We start from the raw sequence: 24,080 nt of genomic DNA, 5'->3' as shown, positions 1-24,080 counted from the left end.
GAGAATCTGTGGGATATTGTGAAGAGAAAGTTGAGAGACGCAAGACCCAACACTCTGGATGAGCTTAAGGCCGCTATCGAAGCATCCTGGGCCTCCATAACACCTCAGCAGTGCCACAGGCTGATTGCCTCCATGCCACGCCGCATTGAAGCAGTCATTTTTGCAAAAGGATTCCCGACCAAGTATTGAGTGCATGACTAAACATAATTATTTGAAGGTTGACTTTTTTTTTTTTTGTATTAAAAACACTTTTCTTTTATTGGTCGGATGAAATATGCTAATTTTTTTAGATTTTGAGTTTTCATGAGCTGTATGCCAAAATCATCAGTATTAAAACAATAAAAGACCTGAAATATTTCAGTTGGTGTGCAATGAATCTAAAATATATGAAAGTTTAATTTTTATCATTACATTATGGAAAATAATGAACTTTTTCACAATATGCTAATTTTTTGAGAAGGACCTGTATACAGATTACTGAAAAATATTTTGATAAAGCACTTTAAAACTGGTATTGTTAGTAAAATCTGATGGAGCTTGGGGCTAGTTGTACTCCAGTGGATATTTCCCAGGATAGGTTGGCTTTGATTCTGCATAAACCAAACCTGACTGCCTTGAGTAAAGACAGCTATCGGATGTTTCCAGTTTTTTCGCCCAGAAGAAAAAGATCCAGTTCATTCAGTGTATAATGGCCTTTTGTAAAAGGTGGGGTAATTTTTCACAAAAGAAACCTATCATTAAATGGCTATTAAAGGCTTTATCAGCTAAATGTAAACAGTAAAACAGTTGTGAAACCTTTAATGTAAGTTTAGTTTTTTAGAGTAAACTTCCAAAGGGGCCAGAAGATGTCTCAAAATTGTAAAAAAAAAAAAAAATTGATATGAAATAATTTAACAATGAAAATGTTGAAATCTGTTAAAAATCAATAATGCAACATGTAAACTGATGTGTTTTTCACTCTGGAGAAAAAAATCAGGTACTTTACATGCAACTCTAGATTCTCACTCCCATAACCTTTTTAATTTGCCTATTCAACAGTATATATAATTCATATCATAATCTCATACTCTTCATAATTCTAGTAATACTTAGATATACTATAATACTATAGATAGGCATTACAAGAAATGTGTTTGTGTCTGTTTCAATTTGAGTGTTACAATAAGATGAATTAGAAATTTAAAGGTATATCAATGGAAATAACATGCATTTAAACAGCATTTACTGAATTGAATAAATTGCATTTATTTTCAACTCATTTTGACCAGTCTGTCAGAGCTAACTGCCTGGAAATGGATACCAGTCACAATTTATTCTAAATATGAGTGGCAGGTGGAACAGAGGCCGATACAATCCAGTGAAATTCCCGCAATTTGTGGAAAAAGAATGGAAGAGGCATTTGTGTGTGTGTGTGTGGTTCCCTGTGCTCCACACATTTGCTCATTCATGGAAACTTTTTGTATATGATGCACAACTGAAAAAGACATATCCAGACTTATGAATATATATCTCAGAATATAAATAAAAAGTGGCCCATTTTAGATTAAACTAGAAGGCAGCAACCAAATTCTCTTTCATGAAATAAAATTTTGTCGGTTCTTATAAAGATCATCGATCTGGTTTCATCCATGACACATTACTTTTAGATTTTATATTTTTTTAATCATCATATGTTTTTCTGTAACACATTGTCGTCAGCAATGTCTGTTAATAAAACAGTTGTTCATTACTTTATTTCACATGAACTAATGTTACATCTTTTGATTGAAAAAAATATTAAATGTTGAAATCAACATAAAGATGAATAAACAATGTAGAAGTCCTGTTCATTGTTAGTTCATATATGAATATAGTTCATATACAAGTGTAGTTGTTGCAATCATTTATTTGAATGCCTTACTGAGCCTCTGAAAGCCTCTGTGTTTGGCCATTTTATCCGATAGCCCAAATTATTGTATTTATTTCAGTTTAGGATTAAAAAAGAAAAGACTGCAATCAAGGTTGTTTGGACAACATTTAGTACATATCTTGAAATATTTCAGCAACAACACTTAAAATAGCATCTTTAACCTCTTATTCGATTATATATTCTGACGTGTGCATATACAGATCCATATATAAACAGAACATTATTCAAATAATTTGTAAAAAGTATGGCTTGTTCAAATTTGTGAAAAGCTCCTAATGGACGACTATTTTTAAAACTGTAATTCTGAGTTAAACACAGTAAACCAATAAAATGTGGTGGTACTTTCATGCATTTTGAACAGTTTGGCAGTTCATAGCAAGCATGTTGCAGAATAGGATTTTGTCAGTGGTTGGCCCATATGCTTGAAGGAATTACTGAACCTAAACCCGACTTATCTTAGATATTGTGTGAACCCCAGCCAGTTCCCACAACGCTACCACTTCAGTGCATGCTGGGATTTGGTAAACTCTTTTATCAGCATTTGAACACACAGAAAGCGAAATATCTCAAACATAAGATGATAATGCACATGTGTAGAACTTACATTTTCAAATGTACCTCCCTTTGTTCTAAAAATTTGCATTTGCATAATTATTATCAAACTTTCATCCCACATCGCTCATCCATTTGCACAGAAATTTAAATAGAAAATTAATCTGAAAAAGAAATCTCATTACAATTCTATTCAAGCAAAATCTCAAATAACCCAATTTATAAAACATAACACACATATGCTCATTTAGGCCATTTTTTCAAAATAGTAATAACCAAAAACACATTTAAACAAGTCTGATCAGAAGCTAAGAAAAAAAATAACATGTTTGCATAGTGCTAAAGTCTAATAAAAATTTCCATGAAGGTTGTACAGTATATATGTGCACAAAACGTGCATACAAGGAATGACTTTCCGTAAAGAGACACTAGAAATGTGGATGTAGCCCATGTGTTTCCTTAAGATGCGGTCACATTAGTAAAATTTCATGGGCAAAAAGGTCTATTGTCCATTGTCACAAGTGTAGCGATGCATGAAGCACAGAGTCCCTTTCAATCCAAGCAGCTTTCTATTGGTCAATGGCTCAAATTCATGTGACCAACTTGAACTCAAACTCTGAAGGGAACCTTTTTGCCATCGAACGAAACTCCCGATCGCAAGGATTCCTCTAGAAATGACTAAACTTCTGTACATGTGACTACACCTTTACAGCATGATTCATGAGGCAGAACATTTTTTATGAATGAATGTTAGTGAAGCAGACAAGGCTTTTGACAGTGTGCTGTACTACAGTTTCTTTTAAAGATTGGCTTGTGAGTTTCTCACATTTTTGATCTCCAATTCCAACTGTTTTATCCGCACATCCTTCTGGTTAAGCTGCTCCTTCAGCCTTCGGATCTCTTCCTGCTGCTTATAAAACATTTGTCGTAGCTATATGCAGAAACACATACATAAACACACATTAGAGGGAAGTATGAACACTTTTAATGCAAGTAGCCCCATAGCTAAGGGGGATACCTGGTCATTGCTAAGCTACATGTAGCATACCTCATTTTCTGTTTTTGGAGGCGAGCAGTGCATGGAATCTAGTTGTCCATTGCTGACGTAGGTTGTAGAGCTGCTCTTTTCATCTGTGGATGGGAGCAGCGAGGTAGGGGGGGATTCTTTGCGTGCGTTCCCTTCTTTGGCATCCAGCCGTTCCTGAATCAGCAGTGATAGTCCTGGCCGACTACGAGAATGCTGTGTCTCCATCGAGTCTGTTGGGTCTTTCCCTGAGCCCAGTTCCACATATGAGTCCAGTTTACTTCCAGGCCTCAGAGACATCATCACAGGACCTGCAGAGCAAGTGTTTTATTATTCCTATGAAATTAGCAATAATGCTACAGTAAACAATCAACCATTTTAAAAAATCATTAAGGATGCATTCAACTGATTTAAAAGTGACAATAAAAATGTTTTACGAATAAATGTTGTTCTTTGGAACTTCCTATTTTTCAAAGAATCCTGATTTATCATAGTTTCCACAAAAATATAAGGCAGATATCAAATATGAAATATTAGATTAGTATACATTTCATAATAGTACTGTTTTTACTGTATTTTTGACCAAATAAATGAAGCCTTGGTGAGCATAAGAGACCCAAAACACACAACCAGTAAATAAATATCTAAATCTTTTATTTTTATTAGACTCTAACCTTTGTCTAGACCACCGATCCACTCATCTGCTGTCATGGAAGGCTTGTTCCCAGCTGTCATGGGGTAAATGTCCTCTTGATAGGACTCTGACTGCAGAACACAACACAATAACATCTGTGAGACTGCTAGGGATCCTCATCAACAGGGATAGCATAGTAAAGTGAGAACTAGCTCAACTTTTTGTCATATTTCTTTGTATTTGAATGCATGTGTGAACAGAATTGTGTATATACCCTTCGTGGAACAATCATGGATAGAGGTTCTATGAGACTTTTGATTGTCACCAGCTTGTAGAATCTGAAGATTTCACAGGAACACACATCAAGACCTCTCTTTGGCATGACACCTGGAAGAGAATGCAAAGACGTGTTCTGACTGGTCACAATTATTTAAAATATATTAACTGTATATTAATATCTTAAAAGTAATATCAAATAACACTCTACAGTTAAAATTGCAGTCAAGTATTTTAAATGAGCTTAATTATGTTAGCCAACACAAAGTACGATTATTAAAACAATGATTTGATATGTACTTTAAACTCTCCATTTGACATTACTACAAAGTGCAAACTTTAAAGTACACATAAGTAGCAAGTGCATTGTTTTGGGTTCATAAAGATGAAGCTGAACATTCTCTAAAAAATTTACAATAGGTATAAATATGTCTGTCTGTGTGTGTGTCTTTGTGTCTGCTCCTGAAGGTAAAATATAGTACAGTACTTCTCTGACATTTAAAGTATTTAAACCATTTACTTAACAAACCTGATAAGTGAAAGAAAAAAAAGTGCAACAGGGATGAACCAGATTCAAATGATTGTAGATGCTGATTTGTGCTGATGTTGTGACTACTTTTCCAAAGGAACGTTGAAATGGAATAATAGATTTAGAATGTTGTTATAATGTGTGTTTTTGTGTGTGTATACATGTAAACTATACATGGAGTACTACTCACCCATTCCCTTCTGTGGTAGAAAAGACCGGTATTCAGTCAAATAGTGCACATATGGCTTCTCTGGGCTGATTTCATAGTATCTGATATTTCCATCACCCTAAAGATTAAAGGAGGATTGTGTTATCCATTAATAACCTGTATCATCAATACAGCAGTAAAAAACTATTTGCCAATCTTGTAGTTTAGGTTATATATGTACTTACTTTTCCAGCTATGTAAAGCATGTGTGTGTCAGGGTCATAAAATGGGAAGAGAACACCAGAGGAGCCGTCCAAGTCCTCAGAATAAGACGGCTGAGAGAGGTCCTCCTGCAGAACACACACGCACATGTGATTTTGGCACTTAATATATCTAATACTGTTAGATTACAATTTCATGTTATTATTATTTTTTAAGGAAAACCACCAAAAATACCAATGTAAAGTTATTACTACCCTGGATCCATATTTAACTCATTGTAAAGGTCAGTAAAATAACTGCTATGTCATGATTGTAACACTAGGGGGGAATCTAAAGTGATGATGAACGTGTCAGAACAGAGCTTGTATATAGATGACAGGCCCATTCCAAACAGTCAGAAATTAACTAGGGCTTAGGGCAAAAATGCCAATAAAAGTGACAAAAATATCACAGATATTTCAATGTGAACACAGATGACTCCCCCACATTGAATTGCTCTGTTTGTGAAAATTCTAAATTAGGAGTGTTTTATTTCTAACACTTCAGTGTCACTACTAGTAAAAATAATAATGTTTCAAAATTATAAGGAAAAAGTTTTACTTCACACCTTTTTAGCTGTATTGCATTTCTGAACTTCTGAATGGTAATGTATAATTTCTATTTAATTCCTGTTTTTTTCCTCACCCATTCTTTTCGTTATGTGAAGTTTAATGCACCCAGGGGTTTCAGTTTCCAAAGATAAATCTTCCGCCAGTTAGAGTTTTGTTGAAAATGTACTTTTTTTAACTGTCTTACAGCTTTCATCAGATCTGCTTGAAATTTAAGTAAGGAAAGAAAATAGCACTTGCCAATGTCAAAATGATCAAGATGGCCAATCAAATCAAAGTAAATAGAGTTTACTGTTCACAGAAGCAATACCAGCACAATATTTGTGAACTGTTTTACAATAAAAAGGTTCATGACCAACAGTAATATCCCGTGATGCAAACTACTTGATATTTTTATATTTTGAAATATGTTATTTTTCATGAACACAAACAAATATGTTTGGGTATCTTTTATGTGATTCATATAATTCCTATTTGAATGTGACAGTGTGTTTTAAATGTTTTGCGTTTTTGACAGATTGGGTATACAAATAAGATTTGTTTTAGTATAAATACACACACATGCATGTATATATAAAAAAAAATATATTATGTTTATATATTAAATATATTTATATATAATATAAATTATATGAATATAAATATATACATGTAAATACATGTAAATGTTTACTAAATATATACTGTTTGTGTGTGTTTATATATAAACATAATAAATATACATAGTATACACACAAATATTATGTACATACATTTTTTTTATGCAATTAATCATTGCCCAGCACTAGTTCATATTTTAAAATATTGTTTGCAAATGGTTCAAAATGATTACTTCCCTACTAGAATTAGAACTACTATTTTCTTTACCATTCTATACTTTTATACTTTATACCATTATAGGAAAATGGTTCCCTAATGTTCAAGACATGGTTATGGTCTTGTTTTATAGGCAGGCTAGCCATAGATGCTCAGATTGCAAATTTTTTTCAATTAATGAATGAAAAATTAGCTTTTTATACAAATAAAGCAAAATAAAGAAGCCTACTTTGAGAATCACCTACCTGATCCCAAAGTGCAATCTGACGATGGTTCCAGCGTGAATTGCCCGTAGAGAGGAGCATTTTCAGGTTTCCAAGAAATAGCACTTTATTGGCTTTGTGTGATTTGCAGTTGGTCTCCTGAAATCACACATTAGACTTCAGTGAGATTTAAAAATAAATGCACATTCTCTTTGATAAAAAAATATACTTGTTGGAAAAAAAAAACCCAACCATGTCCTATAAATTACTAAAAAAATTAAGTCTCTATAAGTCTTGTGTTTATCTGAGTCACATAAAGAGACACTACAGTGTGAATGTAAGACCTCTGGGTAAAGATTTTAAAGGTGTTAGTTTTGGATGTGTAGTGTCAGAGGGGCACATTTCTGTGCAAGTACACATATGATATGCTGTGTGTGTCCCAGCTCATAACTGAAATGAAGTGTAGGACTAATTACTGGGTTAAAGTTGCATGGAATAATAATAATATGGGCCTCAAAAACATATGCATGACAGATAGAGAAAAACATCAGGCTTAAGGCAACACACCTGTAAAAGGTTGCCAGTACGTGGGTCAAACACTCGGATCTTCTTGTCCTTACATGAGGTGGCGAGCCTGCTGCCGTTTGTGTTAAAGGACATGGACAGAACCACATCTGAGTGCACACTGATGGACCGCAAAGGGTTTTTGATCACCTGTTCAGGAACATCGAGCTTCCACACCATAACCTACACATCAACACACAAAACAAACACACTTAAGGTAAATTAAGTCACATTTACTGACATCCAATGCATGTACACTATACCGTTCAAACGTCAGTAAGAGTTTTTTTTTTTAATTGTTACAAAAGATTTCTATTTTAAACAAATGCTTTACTTTTGAGCTTTCTATTTATCAAAGAATTCTTTAAAAATCTGTCACAGTTTTCACAAAACATTAAGCAGCACAACTGTCTTCAATATTAATATAATAATATATATATAGTGTTTTTGAATTAGAGTGTTTTTGGAATGCTGCTCGTCTAACTAACTGCTGTATAATCACTTATTTAATAGATCCCTCAGCCTCTCTTCCAATATTAATAAGGTCACTGCAGATTTTTGGGTCTCTTTCAGGTTAAAAATTAAATATACCAAAACTCAGCTGGGGGTTTACAATTGTAACTTGTAACTTGTAATTAAATATGAACTCCTAATGGCATATAAAGACTATTAAACCCTGATATTCCTAATATGTGGTACTACAGTTGCAACTTTTACCCACAAATATATTGGTATTTTGCCTGGTTTTGTTTGGTTTGTTTTTTATTCATGCATTATCCTCTGATGGAGAGTTGCACTTATTAAACAAGAAACATTTGTTCTTTAAAAAAATATACATTTAAGTAATTAAACCATTATCCTTAAAAATTATTTAAGTATTTTATTTGTTTCACTCACACACTGAAACAATACAACTATTTTGACTCTGGCCACTGGAAAGGAAGTTTAGGATTATAAAACGGTGATGTGTGTTAAGAGCTTATTATCGCTGTGAATATTTTAAATGTCTACCTGGGGACAATTCTCACAAATCTTGTCTGTCTTCATTCCATGAGAAAGTATGTGTACAGTTTAAGCACCTGATAGTCATAGCCAGTACTGAAAATGATGTTGTTAGCAGTGGGATGCCATTCAATAAGTCCGACACGTCGTGAATGACCCTGCAGCTCCTTCCGAGGCACTGTGATGTTCTTCAAAACACCATGTTCAGGGATATCCCAGATCTTAACCTGAGCAACAAACATGGGCACAAATGATAAACTGTGTATAAATGTGAAAACAATGTTAAAATGTATCAAGAACTTCTGTCTGAAATCAGTTACTGATTTGAAGGTAGGAAGTGGGATATGATACCATATGAGAAAATCAGATCCATTTTAGTCAATTAAATGTGAGCATGCACCAGTCTGAATTTGTGGTGTGAGTGTATGCACACTATATGTCCACACTTACTGTGGTGTCCTCTGAACAAGATGCTATGCAGAAGTCATTAAAGGGATTCCATTTGATGTCAAGTACATTGCCTCTGTGACCAGAAATCCTTGGATGATGAGGGTCAACCTTGCCAGTCTGAGAAGACACACAGATAATTTCACACCAATATTTGTGTAAAGATAGAGAAGACAACCATGGGGTCAAGGTTTGAAGTATATTTAGCATGGCCTAGTTAATCTGTGCTGATAAAATTATCTACAGCGTAAAAAGCTGTAACTAGTGATTACCTTAAATGTTATAATTTAATGTATTTAAGTTGAATAAGTAGTTAAATCGTATATTTGACATAAATAAAACCAGTTAGTTATTTAGTTTAATATTATTTTCAGTGTTCAAAAAAAAAAGAGTTGGCAATAAAAACTTGATTTAGAAAATGTACAGTTTAAAAAATTAGGGGACAGTAAGATTTGCAAAAGAAGTTAATACTTGTATTCAGGAAAAAAATATTAAATTGATCAAGCGTGATGTAAAAGACATAATGTTATAATGTTACACAAAACTTCTATTTCCTATAAAAGCTTCTTTTGAACGTTATATTTATCAAAGAATCCACAATGATATAAGCAGTTCAGCAACAATAATAATAAGGAATGTTTCTTAAGCACTGAATCAACAGAGAACGATTTCTGAAGGATCATGTGACACTAAAGTATATAGTATATATTAAACATTAAGCTTTATATGTTTTTTTGTTTTTGTTTTGCCTGTTTTAAGTATAAATCTCACTAAATTTGTATTAAAACAAGTGAAAGATTGGTGAGAACACATTTAATTATACATTCAACATTCAGAAAAAGAAAACAATCAAAATGCTTCTCAATTTACTTTTTATACAGTTATTTAGATATTTTACAGATTAGACTTTGTAGTGTAGTACGAAAAACACTAGATCTAAGTCATTGCAAGTTTGATCAAGAATCATAGCATAGAAATGTGTTTACAAAAGACACAAGTCTCAACAAGGAGAACATCCTTTAGTAACCAAAAAACAATTACGTAACATATATGACTCAGTTAACAGGTGACCAAACTTGACTTTATCATTTTTCATATCTAAACTCTGGGCATTGGTTCTGGATAAAGGGACTGAAATGTTGAAACATGCATTAACTTGTATTGTGTGGCCAGACCACCTTATTTTATATGTTGTTTGCTACAAAAGCACATTTAACTGTGCACTTAAGTAAACAATAATATAACACTACTTTTTTAGACAACATTTAATGTTGGGGGAAAGGAGAAAAGAAAGACAATACAGAGAGATGCCTCAAGGCTTTCATGTAACCTGTGCCATTCTTGAGACATGAGGTAATATCTCACTGAAAATGAGAGAGTCAACAGACCAATAAAATCACACAGAGAGCTTAAGTGTGTCAGAACAGAAGAGTGTGTGTGATAGAAAGAAAAAGTGAGAAGCTATTTTTGTATGTTAAGCTGTAAAATAATAGAAGCTCATGAATATGCAGATAAAAAGGAATTCATTTGCCCTAAAGAAAAGTGATACATAAGATGATGTAACTTATGTAACTCACCAGGTTGTCCTTTAACCTCCATATTATGTTAAAAAACTGGGTACAACTTTTGAGTCACGGGTCAAATAGACCTACATTTGTTTCCATCCAATTTACCAAAAATGTACACTGTGAAAACACTAATGACTTACCTAAAACAAGAAAACCTCTTTTGTAGCTTGTCAGAGAATGAAAAATATAAAATTTGTGAGAAAAAAAAGATGATTTGACAATTTCACATCAACACAAAAGTGATAAAAATTTTAGTGTATGTCGAAACTTTGCATATGGCTCAAAGACATTTAAATTTCTGCATCAAAATAATTTTGACAAAAGTGATTTTACTTACATAGAAAGCACATTAAATGCAAGTAAATTTTCTACTTTTAAGGTTTCAAATAAGTCTTGGGAGAATAAAATGTCAAAATGTGGGATCAGTGTACATTTTCATTCAGTGTCATTCAGTGTTATATTTATGTAAAGATTGAAACAACATACTTATTCTGACTTGTACATATTTAAATATATAAAAGAATAAGTAAGCATAATACATTTTAATGCATTTTAAATTAGTAAAAAAAATATTGCTGACAAATGGCCAAAATGGAATAGTATAGTATTTGGGGGAAAACAAATTAATCTTTTAAAATGCCATAAACTGATTCTTGTGGTAAATATGCCTGACAAGATTAAAATGCCATAAACTGATTCTTGTGGTAAATATGCCTGACAAGATTGTTACACTGAATGACATTTTAGTTTCTGTTTTCTGTAAGTCATTGTAAAAATGTATTATATTTATTTTTTTGTGCAGAAAAAAACTATTTAATTGAACAGGATACTTTCTAATGTACTGGAAAACAACAAAGCAATTCAAAGCAGCATTACACTTATTGTTCTGATGCTTGAAAACCCTTTTTCGTCTTTGACCCATGCACATTCATGACCATAAATGTGAAATATTCAAAGAATTTCAAGAAGAAATAAATAGTTAACCAGTGTTTTAATCAGTCTGAAAACTGAATGTGGGTCTAATTAATGCAAACACAACAGGAGGGTATAAAAAGCATTTACAGTCCATATATTATCAGTGCTAGTCACAGATATGAACGCGTTTCACTCACGTGATTGATGGACAGTACCAGGAAGGCCCCACCCCCTGCGCATTCAGTGATGACGGCGATAAAGCGAGGGTTGACGGTGCAGAGGTGATTGTCATGAACACTCCGGGTGATGGGGACACCATCATAGCAGTTCTCTTTTGTGGCCGGCTTCCCAAACACATGGCGATACTTGGAACTACGGTACTGAGGACGCCATGACATCTAAATTGAAACAGAAGATGGATACAGATTTGACATTACTGCTGTTGCCAAAATAGCACAAGTTTTGAAAAAGACATACAGGCCTACAGGGGGAGAGAAAAAAACTTGCATTACAAATTTTTAACCTCAAAAATATTCATAAGTGGCTCCCATGAGGGCTGAAAGTTCTGTGTAGAAAGATAATTTTTCTGGGTAAGTCTAATATTCAATGAAGATCATAAAATCAGCTTATGCTGAAGATGTAACAGAACACAAACATAAAAGTTACTTGGCCTGCAACACCTAGTCAGTAAAGATAAGGACACAATCTGACAATAGAGACAATACTAATTTCTAATCTGCAAATGCCCTTCCTGGTAGACCTTAAAAGAGTGAACTGGAAATGAATGTCCATGACGCAAATATAGTGGCCTCCAGGTCAGAGTGAAATATGCAATTATTGTGTGCATCAAAAAACCGCAATAACATTGCAACAAAAATTTTGACTAAAATCTGGGCTAAATGTATTAATATATATATATATATATATATATATATATATATATATATATATATACACATTATTATATATACATTATAACATTGTTTTTGAACACAATCCACCGTGCCATTCGCCGTTGTCGGCTAAAACTCTATAGGTCAAAAAAAAAGCCATATCTAAACATGATCCAGAAGCGCAGGCGTTTACTCTGGGCCAAGGCTCATTTAAAATGGACTTTGGCAAAGTGGAAAACTGTTCTGTGGTCAGACGAATCAAAATTTGAAGTTCTTTTTGGAAGAGTGGGACGCCATGTCATCCGGACTAAAGAGGACAAGGACAACCCAAATTGTTATCAGCGCTTAGTTCAGAAGCCTGCATCTCTGATGGTATGGGGTTGCATGAGTGGGTGTGTCATGGGCAGCTTACACATCTGGAAAGGCACCATCAATGCTGAAAGGTATATCCAAGTTTTAGAACAACATATACTCCCATCCAGACATTGTCTCTTTCAGGGAAGACCTTGCATTTTCTAACATGACAATGCCAGACCACATACTGCATCAATTACAACATCATGGCTGCGTAGAAGAAGGATACAGGTACTGAAATGGCCAGCCTGCAGTCCAGATCTTTCACCCATAGAAAACATTTGGTGTATCATAAAGAGGAAGATGCGACAAAGAAGACCTAAGTCAGTTGAGCAACTAGAAGCCTGTATTAGACAAGAATGGGACAACATTCCTATTCCTAAACTTGAGCAACTTGTCTCCTCAGTCCCCAGACGTTTGCAGACTCTTTAAAAAGAAGAGGGGATGCCACACAGTGGTAAACATGGCCTTGTCCCAACTTTTTTGAGACATGTTGATGCCATGAAATTTAAAATCAACTTATTTTTCCCTTAAAATTATACTTTTTCTCAGTTTAAACATTTGATATGTCATCAATGTTGTATTCTGAATAAAATATTGAAATTTGAAACTGACACATCATTGCATTCTGTTTTTATTCACAATTTGTTTAGTGTCCCAACTTTTTTGGAATCGGGTTTGTAATTCAAAATAACCATTTTATAGTTTAATATATTTTAGACTTTTAATATTCCTGTGATGGCAAAGCTGAAATGTTACATCAGTGTCACATGAGTCATGACCCTTCAGAAATAATTTTAATATGTTGACTTGGTACTCAAGAAAGTTGTGCTGCTTAATATTTTTATGAAAACTGTGGTTAATTTTTTCAGGATTGTATAAAAAAAAAAAAAAAAAAAAAAAAACATCTACAGATTAATCGATTATCATTAGACTTGTACATAATCTCAACCTGCACAAGTCCACAGAGAGCTACACAGATTTCCACATAATTCTAACTCTCATTCAAAAATATCTACACATATCCATCTGATACATATTTGATTATTACATTTTATAGCTAATTTTTGATGATACTCTCAGCTACCCCAATAAAGATTTCCACGTGGGCATAATAATTATCACCCTCTGCAGGAAACAATGAAGAAAATCCTCACTAGCCAACTTCCAACAACTTCCCAAACAAAATGCCTGTCAGAAACATCTGCAACAACCCTGATGACTAAATGCATTGTGAAAACAGCATGGCTGGTTTTGATTGAAAGATAAAGTTAACAGGTAATAGATAGACAAGCAAGATCAAACTGCAGAAAGTCTGGTGTTTCCAAAACTGGATTTACATATCCAAGTTGTGTGCAATTTAATTCTGAGTATGGAGATCCAATTCTGGAGAATATGGTGACTAAAACAGATACCAGTTACAGATTTGACAGTTTATATAGCTGCCTGACTGGAACTGCAACTATATGCAACTAATAGTGTTAAGGTGATTCCATAGTATACCAAAGTACACAAAAAACAAATGCACATATATTTAAACACACATGAGATTAGCACTAATCTTCCCTTAAATGCAGTGCATCCTGGACAGAAAAACAGTCTTACCTAGGCAATACAGGCCAAGCATGGAAAGATACATATCCTAACACTATGTCTGATAATTTATTAGAAAACTTCTAACATAAATCCATACTAAAATATATTGAAATTAAGTAGAGAACATGAAACACTGCAACACTGTTAAATATATGAGCAAATCCTTCTGTGGCAGGATTTGTATATGTTTGAGTTGTTCAGCATTCAAAGGCTGGTGTAATAATTAACGAAGTGATGGATTATCTAGTGTAGGTGTGGTGGTAGGTAACAATAAATATAAAAATCATGACAATACCACAACCTGAAGCATAATTAATAAAGTAGCTAAAACATTAAGAGTAGATGTCATCCAGACACAATGACATTTAAATCCATCTTTCTAGATAAAAAGTTTACAATTATTATTTTTGTCTTTTCCCTGTTGTTTGTAGCTTTACACCTTTACAACAAACATTAACTTACAGTGTCTTTATATCAATTACTGCATTAAAATAACCAAAAAATTAAACCTTGACATGCAGATAATAATAGTAACAGTATCAGTACCATAACTATAATAGTATAGTATGCATTATAATATCTCTCCAAACTCCATCTGGCCTGAAATGGACTAATACAGTTTTTAAAGATCTGAATTATTTCATTTAAGTGAGAATGCAATATATCTAAATCACAAAGTAACATCAAAATTAATTGTGGAAACTACTCACCCTGTCTGTGCCGATCACACGAAGACCTGAGAGAACAGAGGTGAAGATGCAGAAATAAAACTGGCTCCCTATTTGCCACTTCCACAGGCAGAGTTATTCCATTTAAGAGCTCTTGTAAAACATCATAGACAAAGAAAAGACAATAAAGGAAGAAAATCCTAAAGACTGTGAGAAAACTGATGTTAAACTTCTGCCCTGCAGACTCAGCAAATGTGGACAGAATACCAGCAGCACGTTCAGAGTTTGTGAGCGAAGCAGGTAAGAGATCATGTGTGCACACGCCCTAAATGGGTGGCGCCTCACAGCAGAAAGCACAGGGGATGGGTAAGTGTGAAGGAAAGATAGGAAAAAATCCCCACACTGATTTCCTGTACATTCATCACTAGGCCTAGGGTGTTAAAATGTCTTAATACTTCTATACTCAATAAATGTATTGACATTTGCGTATTTGTTTTAAGATTGCTTTTAAAGAAATGTTTTTATTCCGATTTTTATTAATTGTTTTATTAATTTTTATTTATTTATTTGAACTCACTAATGATAATAATTTTAACAAACTTCTAATAAACAGCCAAAGGTATCAACATTTTCACTGAAACAAGTCACACAAAGACTTAGTGATCATGCATACAAACTACTGAATCGGAATATGAATCAATTCAGTGAAATAGACAGTTTGAATTTATTCACAGGAACAAATCACACAAACAATAATGTCATTTTTACTGCTTTAGTATAAAGTGATTAAAACATTTCTCTAAACATTCTCATACTTATGAGTTGTGAGACAATGAAAGATTAAAACAACTGCAATATTCACAATTTTGTTTAATTCTGTGAGATTTTAAATAGGTATTTAATCCATGGAGCTGTGGTGTGACAACTTTTTTTCTACATTTACCTTTCTATTTTTGTTCAAGGACCTATATTTAGTTTCTTTATTCTTTTGGGTGTGCGTGCTTTTGTTCATTTTCTTTCCCAAAAGAATGTATTGTGAATATTTGATATATCACTCATTCTTGGCGGGATTCAAATCTGAATCAAGACAGACATTTCAACTGAGCCGAAGCAAAGGCTGTTTTTCTGTGTTACTGTACAACAAGGAAAGCTTAGATCATTACCAAGGGTTATCTGAGAACAGCAGAGGCTTGATAGAAATATGATTATGCTATGTAAATAAGCAGGGTAAAACAAATACACAGGAAATGAGGATTGGAGTCGTAAAAGTGGTAGAGTTACTGGATGCAACTCAATATGAGAAGCGTAAACACACAGGGGCAGAGTCCAGTCCACAGGTCAGGTTTAGTCTAAAAAGAGCAGATGGAAGTCGGAGAAGTATCACTTCTATCAGATGACTTCAGGTTTCACCTGGAAGGTTAGTAACCGAACACCTGCAAGGCATAACAGGATAGGAAAACCTGCTAACTGCATATTTTTGCTGACTTCCTGCAGGCGAACGTCGATCACTTAAAAAAATCTGTTATCCAAGCAATTAGAGAGCAGCTTGACATACAGCTTTCTGGAGGCCTTTAGAGCTGACTAATGTGCAGAGATTACAGACATTATGCTAATAACCAGCTACAACAGAGGAAAAGCTCTATGGGTCTAGATCTTTCAGTGTGGAAAGGTGTTTGATCTTGAATGAGGAGATCTGCATTTTGACAATACACCGCCTGGTTTCAGTTTCTGGGCAATTGAGGCCTCACTAAATCCTGACTGTGAGGATGGGGCACTGGCATTAGTATTGTCTTGAAGTATCCTGGTCACTGACTGTTGTTATGTTAATTGACCCCAAAATCTTGAGAAAGACTGTGTTTTGATATGATAAATGTTAGCTATGGGCTCTCTGAGGGTCTGGTTGAGTTTGTTTATCCTGTCTCAACTCTCCACTCTTCCAAAGAAGGACTTCTTTGAGTGAAGTTTGATCTGGAATAAGGACATGAGTGCATGTCCTGAATAAATAATGATAAAAACAAACAACTTTACTGCTTTATTGCACCAACGCAAGATCATAAAACTGAGTCAGCAACAGTATCTGTTAACAGACACCCCTAAAGTCCAAAAATAAGCCAGTGACATGATAGTAGTTGTAGATAGCAATAAAAGCCTGATCATGTCTACAGCTTTCAACACAAAATGTTACAATAAAATCTTGTTCTTAACTGTATAAATATAGTAAAAATATGCAGTTATTTATGCAAGAATATTAGAGTCCAAATAAACTAATTAAAACAGCCCAGGCTCAATGAAAATCAAGATATTTCTGCACAATAAAATGTAATTTCTTCTTGCATGTTTCAAAACATTTACAAAGTGAAATGCCAGTCAGTAACACAAAAAGAGCATTTGGTTTTATCAGGAAAAAAAGTGAATCTGGCAACGTTATATTACATATTTGTTGTACGTATTGTGGCAGTTCCGAAATGAAATGTCTTGTAAGTGGGGCTAATAGTTTAATGCTCTATGGCATTTAAAAAATAACATACCAACACTAAACCCTAACTTAAACCTAACCAAAAAGCAAACATGAGATTAAAAAATATAGTTTCTGAAGCAACCATGCTTAAAACTAAATTTCCAGGTTAGAACACATTTGTGTAAACATGTTTTGCATATGCTTACCCCATACATTCTGTATTACATTTACATTTCTTAATTTAGCAGACGCTTTTATCCAAAGCGACTTAAAATTGGGGAATACATCCAGTGATTCATCTTAAAGAGGCAAATAGACACAGGAAGTGCTCGTCATACCAAGTTTCAAGCATTGTTCAAATAAGTACAAGCTAGACAGAGAAAGGATAGGGGTTGGAAGGTCATTCCACCAGCCAGGAACGGTAAACAGTTTGCTTCATGTGGTTTGCTTAGCAAAAACTCAAAATCTTTATTTGGGACTTGTAGGAGATGATCTACTTTTGGGTTTGGTGAAATCTTTAAGGTGAGCAACAGTTTGTCAACGCATGTGTTGAGTAAGGAAAAATGTAAATATATTACCAATGAGCTAAAACTGAAGGATGTGACTCATTTGCACAGCTCTTTTTTTTCTTCAAAAAGTGGGACTGTTTAATTTGACTTTCAAAGCTTACATTTGAATTTCCCTCTTAAGAGAGAAAATCTAGCTACTGAGGCTCAACAATCTGCTGGTCCTGAAAGAGAAACTTCCGGATATAAATATCTCCAATACTGAGAAACAAAACAGTCTATGATTATGTATTCAGCTATTACATGAATAGTAGTTGCTTAAGTCAAAATTGTGCAACATCACTTGAAGCTCACAAAGTGAATCACAGGTTATAATAATGTTTGCAATATGGGTGGAAAGTACATATGTGTCACATGGCTTTACTCTGCTAGCAGACACAGTATTGATTCATATAATATAGGTAATATGTTAATAAGGAACTATGGCTTCCTCGAAAACTCAGTGGTCAGTATTTTTACAGTTCATAAGTTAAGTGTGCTACATTTGTGCAACAAATGCTGTTTCTTAAATATATGTTAACATTACCAACATAACAAAATAGTAATTTCTCCCCCAAACAGGTGATGAAAGGGGAACTTATCTGATGTATTAGTGTGTATTATAATATTATATAACAGACAGTGGACACTAAATAGATCCACATAAAATTTGTTTATTTAATTCATGAATGTCTATTAATGATTTGTTCACCTGCCTAAATGAAGGAAATGTATATACTAATATTGCAAACAATACAGTCACCTGCTCATCTAAACACTACAACATTCAGAAGAGTTTATGAAACCTGAAACTAAATCAATATGTTTATTGACTAATACAAAGCAGGGATGTGCTGCACACACAAAATATATAATGACTCGAGCATTACAGAGGGATGTGAAGTCAGGAAGATTCCATGCTATTCAATAACCCACTTAAGAAGAGAGGAGGCTGGGAAAGGCTCCTTGATGGGTTTTAGAGTGGGTACAGTAACTTTAATGTGAAGCTAAAAATAAAACAAGCTGGTTTGTTTGGTAGATGATGGATGGATCTCTCTCTCTCTCGCCCTCTCTCTCTCTACACACACACACACACACATGTATATACTGTAGAGATATAGAATAAGCGACATTGCTCAGTATGAAATATGAATCAACATGTATGTATGTATATAAGAGTTGTTTCATATTGAGCAATGTTGCTTATTTGTTAAGGGTTTGTAAGCTCCCAGCATGCACTGCAGCATGAATAAATGAGGTGGTCAGGATTGTTTTGCTGTCTTGATTTATGTTGCTGTTTTTGTTTCCATTTTAAGTGATTTGTTTTGTATGGTTTTGTATGGGTTATAAGCTCTTTTTTGTGATGTTTGTTGATTGTTATTGAGGTTTCTGTGCTTATTGTTGAGGACCGTGTGTCTATATTTTATTACTGCACATAGTACCATTCTTCAGAGGTCAAGATCACAGTTCAAATGTACTGTGTATAAGAATTAAATATTTCTAAGGCTTATAAGAATATTTGCGGCATTGCTAATTTATTATTTGCTCAACAAGAATTATGTACGTGACATTAACTTTTTAGATGAATGGGATATTTGTATTTATTAAATGATCAAATTAAATTTGGACAAAGAAAATAGTATTGCGGTATTACGATTATGTCAAGAGAACCTAACATTATTGATGAGAATATGTAGACTTGTTTCTTTGCCCAACAGAAGAAAAAAACATAGAATCAATATATGGGTGTGCATTTCCATCCAAAAATGTCTAACTTCACCAAAAGCAAGACAAAATGAAAGACAGTCCCTGTGGATTCCCTGTCAGGTCAAGACAGAGCTAATGTCATCGATTCGAGTTGAGTTTGTTTTTTATGTCAATACCGAATCAGCATATTAGAATGATTTCTGAATGATCAGAAAAAAGCCATTTTAATATGTAATAATATTTCACAATATTACTGTTTTTACTGTATTTTTGATCAAACAATTGTAGTCTTGGTGAATGTTTTTCAACATCGTAGAACAAAAACTGATAGTGTTTTGTTTAACCTCCTTAACTGACTGTTCAACAATAACCTGCTAGTCCATTAATTGACCACCTTAACTCATCTATGACCTTTCACTAAGGTCATCAACTGAAGGTCAAAAGCTAGAAGGGAAAAGTTAAAACAATTCAAGATCTTCGAATATCAAGATCTTGGTGTAACTTCTTATTTATGTTGATTAGAAACTTAGTTACAACCAAATACAAAATAGAACAAATCATGAACAAATGATCTGTTCACACCAAGAGTGGGATTCATTTCAAACAGTGCACAGTTGTATTTAATAAAGATATGTGATGCAGAACAAAGAAGCAAAGAATGCTGATGGGGCCATAAAAACCAAATGTGCTACAATTTGTGATTAAAAGCTTACATCATATTAGTTCATGTATTTGCTAAATGAATAATAATAATAATAAATAAATAAATCAAATTCGACACCAAAGTGAATTACTGTCACTTTTATCTAGAGCTACTTGTGTGGTGACAGTGCTAGCAAATGGATTATATACAATTGTGTAAGTACAACAGTAAGTATTCTCACCAGACCTGAAATCAACCAACAAATCAAACTTGTCAGCCTATGCTGAGAATTATCACTTGCAAATGTGTAGAAAAAATATCATTAAAGAGTAAGAATGGACAGAGGAGCCAGAGTCATATGTGTCCAGGTAAAGACCCAGACTAAAGCAGCACTCATGGCTCATGGACGTGTCTGAACTCGACCAAACCTCTCTTTGACATGTTTCACCCTCAGGACTTTGACACCTGGCAACCCTTCTGAACTGTCTTTCTTTACCTGGCCTCCCCTGAGTGTCTGTCAGTCTCACTCAGCAATACAGCCAGGCCATTTCCTCCATTTAATATTAAAGAATGACCGTATTCAAGACAATTCAACTAAACATTAGTGGTCTGACAGACATGTTTTATGATAATGATTATTTGTATTAGTATTTGCAAAGAGTAGGCCTAAAATTAGAATACATGTCCAGGTTGCTTGTTTGATAAAAATTATAAATTGTATTTAGATTATCAAAACTGTGATTGTGGTTATAATGGTCACAAATGGAAAATGGACACTTAACTGGATAGTTCATCCAAAAAGGAAAATGATGACTGAATTTTCATTTTTGGGTGAACTAGGGCTATCTTTTTAATGAATGTGATAATATATCTGTCAATGTTGTTAAAAAAAAAAAACTTTTATCCTTCATTTTAAAGATGTGCAGTGAAAGCATTTGCTTTACATTCTTGTATTGAAAGCATCTTTCAATACAAGAATGTAAGTGTCAGTTCAGGTCCAGAAGAGATAGTGAAAAAGTCTAAACAAAACAAACACAATAAAACAAATATCACTTAAAAATAAGTTTTCATGTGCTGACATTAGATAACTAGCCTACTAGTTAACATGTACTAACAATAAAAATAGGCCTACCTCTAAAGCTTTTATTCATTTTAATTAACTAATCAGGGTCATCATGTAACAAATGTATTGCTGGTTGTTATTTATGTCAGTGCATTAAAACTAATGGGACCTTATTGCAGTGTTACCAACATTAACACAGTAGACCACATAAGATGAGATAGGTTACAAGAAAACAATCTGAAATATAAAAGAAAGCCTTCTACGATAAATTGGTAAATCTACACTTATTTGGTAATTTATCAAATTATGTTCTAAGGTCTCTTAAAGTCGCTCTATCACCGTCAATAAAACAGCCTCTAATAATAATAATAATAAATTACATAAAACACAGTTTGGAACACAAGTCTGGGAAACTACAGCTAAGTATAGGCCTATATATAATTATGGGGTTACTTACCTTTGTGATGGTCATGCAGTATGAAGAGAACAGAGAATAACCCACGGCTACTAGATCCGCGTCTTTTTAAACACTCACTCGCAGAAATGTGTCAGAGAGAGAGAGAGAGAGAAAGAGAGAGAGATTATAGGATGATGCCGCAGTGTTTGAGGTGAGGTTTGAGCATCAGCTGGCATCTGTAAGCGTTCATTACGGGACGCAAACTTGTCTTCCTAAAGGGGCGCTTGGGCGCTCAGAAAGACAAACGCACCATTGAGTTTCATTCAAATCCCAAACACTGTTCTTTTAATTCGACACATTTATACACTATAATGTGTAATCGTTTAAATGTATTAATTCAGAGAACTGTTATCCGGGAAACAAATAGAAATATCGTAAAACAATCTCTATAAAACCATTAAATAAAAATCTAAGTCAGTAATCACAAAACTACTATGATTGGTCCAAGCTTGTACAGCGAAGTGAAAAGTAACATATACCACGTGACACCGCGGTGTGCCTGTTACACCAGCATTTGTCTGGACAATAATTTCGCACGATTAGGAACTTTCCCGACCAATATTATTACTAATTTAGTTTAAATATATGGTTAAGAGTTAAAACAAACCTTACTTTTTTTGTTCTAATTAGACCTGTCCAATTAGAAAGTACTTGCACGCACTAAGACCCGCCCATGTTTATTCCGTGTATTCCGTTCACCGTCCGTCCCGTTTTTTCGATGTCTATGGGTGTGAGGCGGCGCTGCGGTGGAGTAAAGGGTGGGGAGATGATGAGAGATGATATAACCCATAACCCATAACCTGTGTTTGAGAACACTGTTCCCTCCCCCAATCCCACAGTAAACAATCAGAGGGCCAAATATGAACGAAAAACATGCACATAAATAAATAAATGAAGTAATGTGCGGGATAATGTAGCCTAAGTATAAATATACATTACGTTTTTAATTTACAAGTTATATCTGCAACTATGATCATGCCTGAATAGGAGTTTTAATATATTTTTTAATATTTACATCCCGTGGTAACTATTTACACAAGCTCCAGTCTGGATCCAGAACACCTGAGAAGAGATGATGCCAACCCCTCAGAGGACCTCAGATGATGCTAACCCTGAAACAACATACAGAACTACCACATTTATCATATAATAATTTTGCATAATTGCTGTTAATAGTGGTAATCGTCTGTTTGTTTACGTCTTTTATTGATTTTTCCGAACATTTCTGCCGTATGCACATAAACTGACATTCATCACTGATAAGCTACTACTAAATATTGTAGAAACTTAATTCTTAATTCTGTAAAGTTGCTTTGCAATGATTTGTATCGTAAAAAGCGCTATACAAATAAACTTCAATTGAATATTTTAATAGCTTATTAATTTTTGTAATACTGTATATAATTTTTTAACGTATTTATTTATGCGTTTCTTTCAACAGTATGATAATGATGGGGTAGTCAGTGTTCTTTAATTGATTAATCACAGAATACATAGTTTAACCTGAAGATTTGTTTGGTGAGAATGGTTCCGGTAGGCCCTGCTGGTAAATGTCAGAAATACACCAGTTTGTTCAAAAGCTGTTCAAATATGTATATTCTTATTCTATAGCTTAATATTTCTATTTCAAATAAATGTTGTTCTTTAAATGACAGAACCACCAAGGGTCTCTATAGTACAGCGTATTTATTTGGGAAATGGGGCCACCCATAAAACTGTCATAGGCCCATGAATTTTAGCAAGGAGTCCCTGATATACTTGTCTTCTTGTTGTTGTCTCTCTCTGCCCTGGTTACTGAAAACAGGGCTTTCCATCACAGGTAAATGTTTTAAAATATAAATATAAAAACAGACTATTAGTTTTCATAAAAATAATAATATTTCAAATTATAACATTTTTATATTGCAGTTTGGACTTTTGAGTTTAATGCTAGCTTGAACAGAAGAACGAATTGTAGTGTACAAATAGCAAACATTTAATTATATAGTAGCAGTTTTTTTTTTTCAGTGCACAATTTTCTAATTATGGCATTGTTGTCTGTAAAGATGCAAAACCTGCTATATGAACTTTAATATTATTATATGGCTTCCTTTACAATTCTAAAATAATTATTGTATAATTCATTATCAAACATGACCATGAATGCAGTTCATGGCAAAATTACATTTGTGGGTATTTGCAGTGGAAAAGTTCTCAGTCGATCCTCAAATACAGCTGTACATTGAACAAAATACCTATCCAGAACATGAATTAAAAACTTCAGTTTAAAACCAAAACAT

General features: G+C 33.8%; 1 protein-coding gene across 2 annotated transcripts; it reads right to left on the bottom strand.

The window, feature by feature from the left end:
* Positions 1-1,220: 1,220 nt before the first annotated feature.
* coro2aa (coronin 2Aa) lies at positions 1,221-21,966 on the bottom strand. Of its 2 annotated transcripts, none has more exons than XM_042716294.1 (12): positions 21,802-21,966; positions 11,615-11,815; positions 8,938-9,054; positions 8,565-8,714; positions 7,489-7,668; positions 6,964-7,080; positions 5,318-5,422; positions 5,115-5,211; positions 4,394-4,506; positions 4,160-4,250; positions 3,510-3,796; positions 1,221-3,392 (listed from the first exon to the last, which is right to left on the bottom strand). In XM_042716294.1, exons 1-12 carry the CDS (start codon positions 21,814-21,816, stop codon positions 3,261-3,263), a joined length of 1,605 nt encoding a protein of 534 aa, XP_042572228.1. In that variant the 5' UTR covers positions 21,817-21,966; the 3' UTR covers positions 1,221-3,260. The 2 variants fall into 2 exon arrangements, with proteins under 2 accessions (XP_042572228.1, XP_042572229.1); XM_042716295.1 differs by lacking the exon at positions 21,802-21,966 and adding an exon at positions 14,971-15,232.
* Between the last annotated feature and the right edge of the window lie 2,114 nt (positions 21,967-24,080).

This window comes from Cyprinus carpio, chromosome B1 (assembly GCF_018340385.1).
Source record: "Cyprinus carpio isolate SPL01 chromosome B1, ASM1834038v1, whole genome shotgun sequence".
In the NCBI taxonomy this organism is placed as follows: Eukaryota; Metazoa; Chordata; class Actinopteri; order Cypriniformes; family Cyprinidae; genus Cyprinus; species Cyprinus carpio.
The sequence above is the reverse complement of the archived record's forward strand: the minus strand, read 5'-3'. Positions and strand labels throughout refer to the sequence as shown.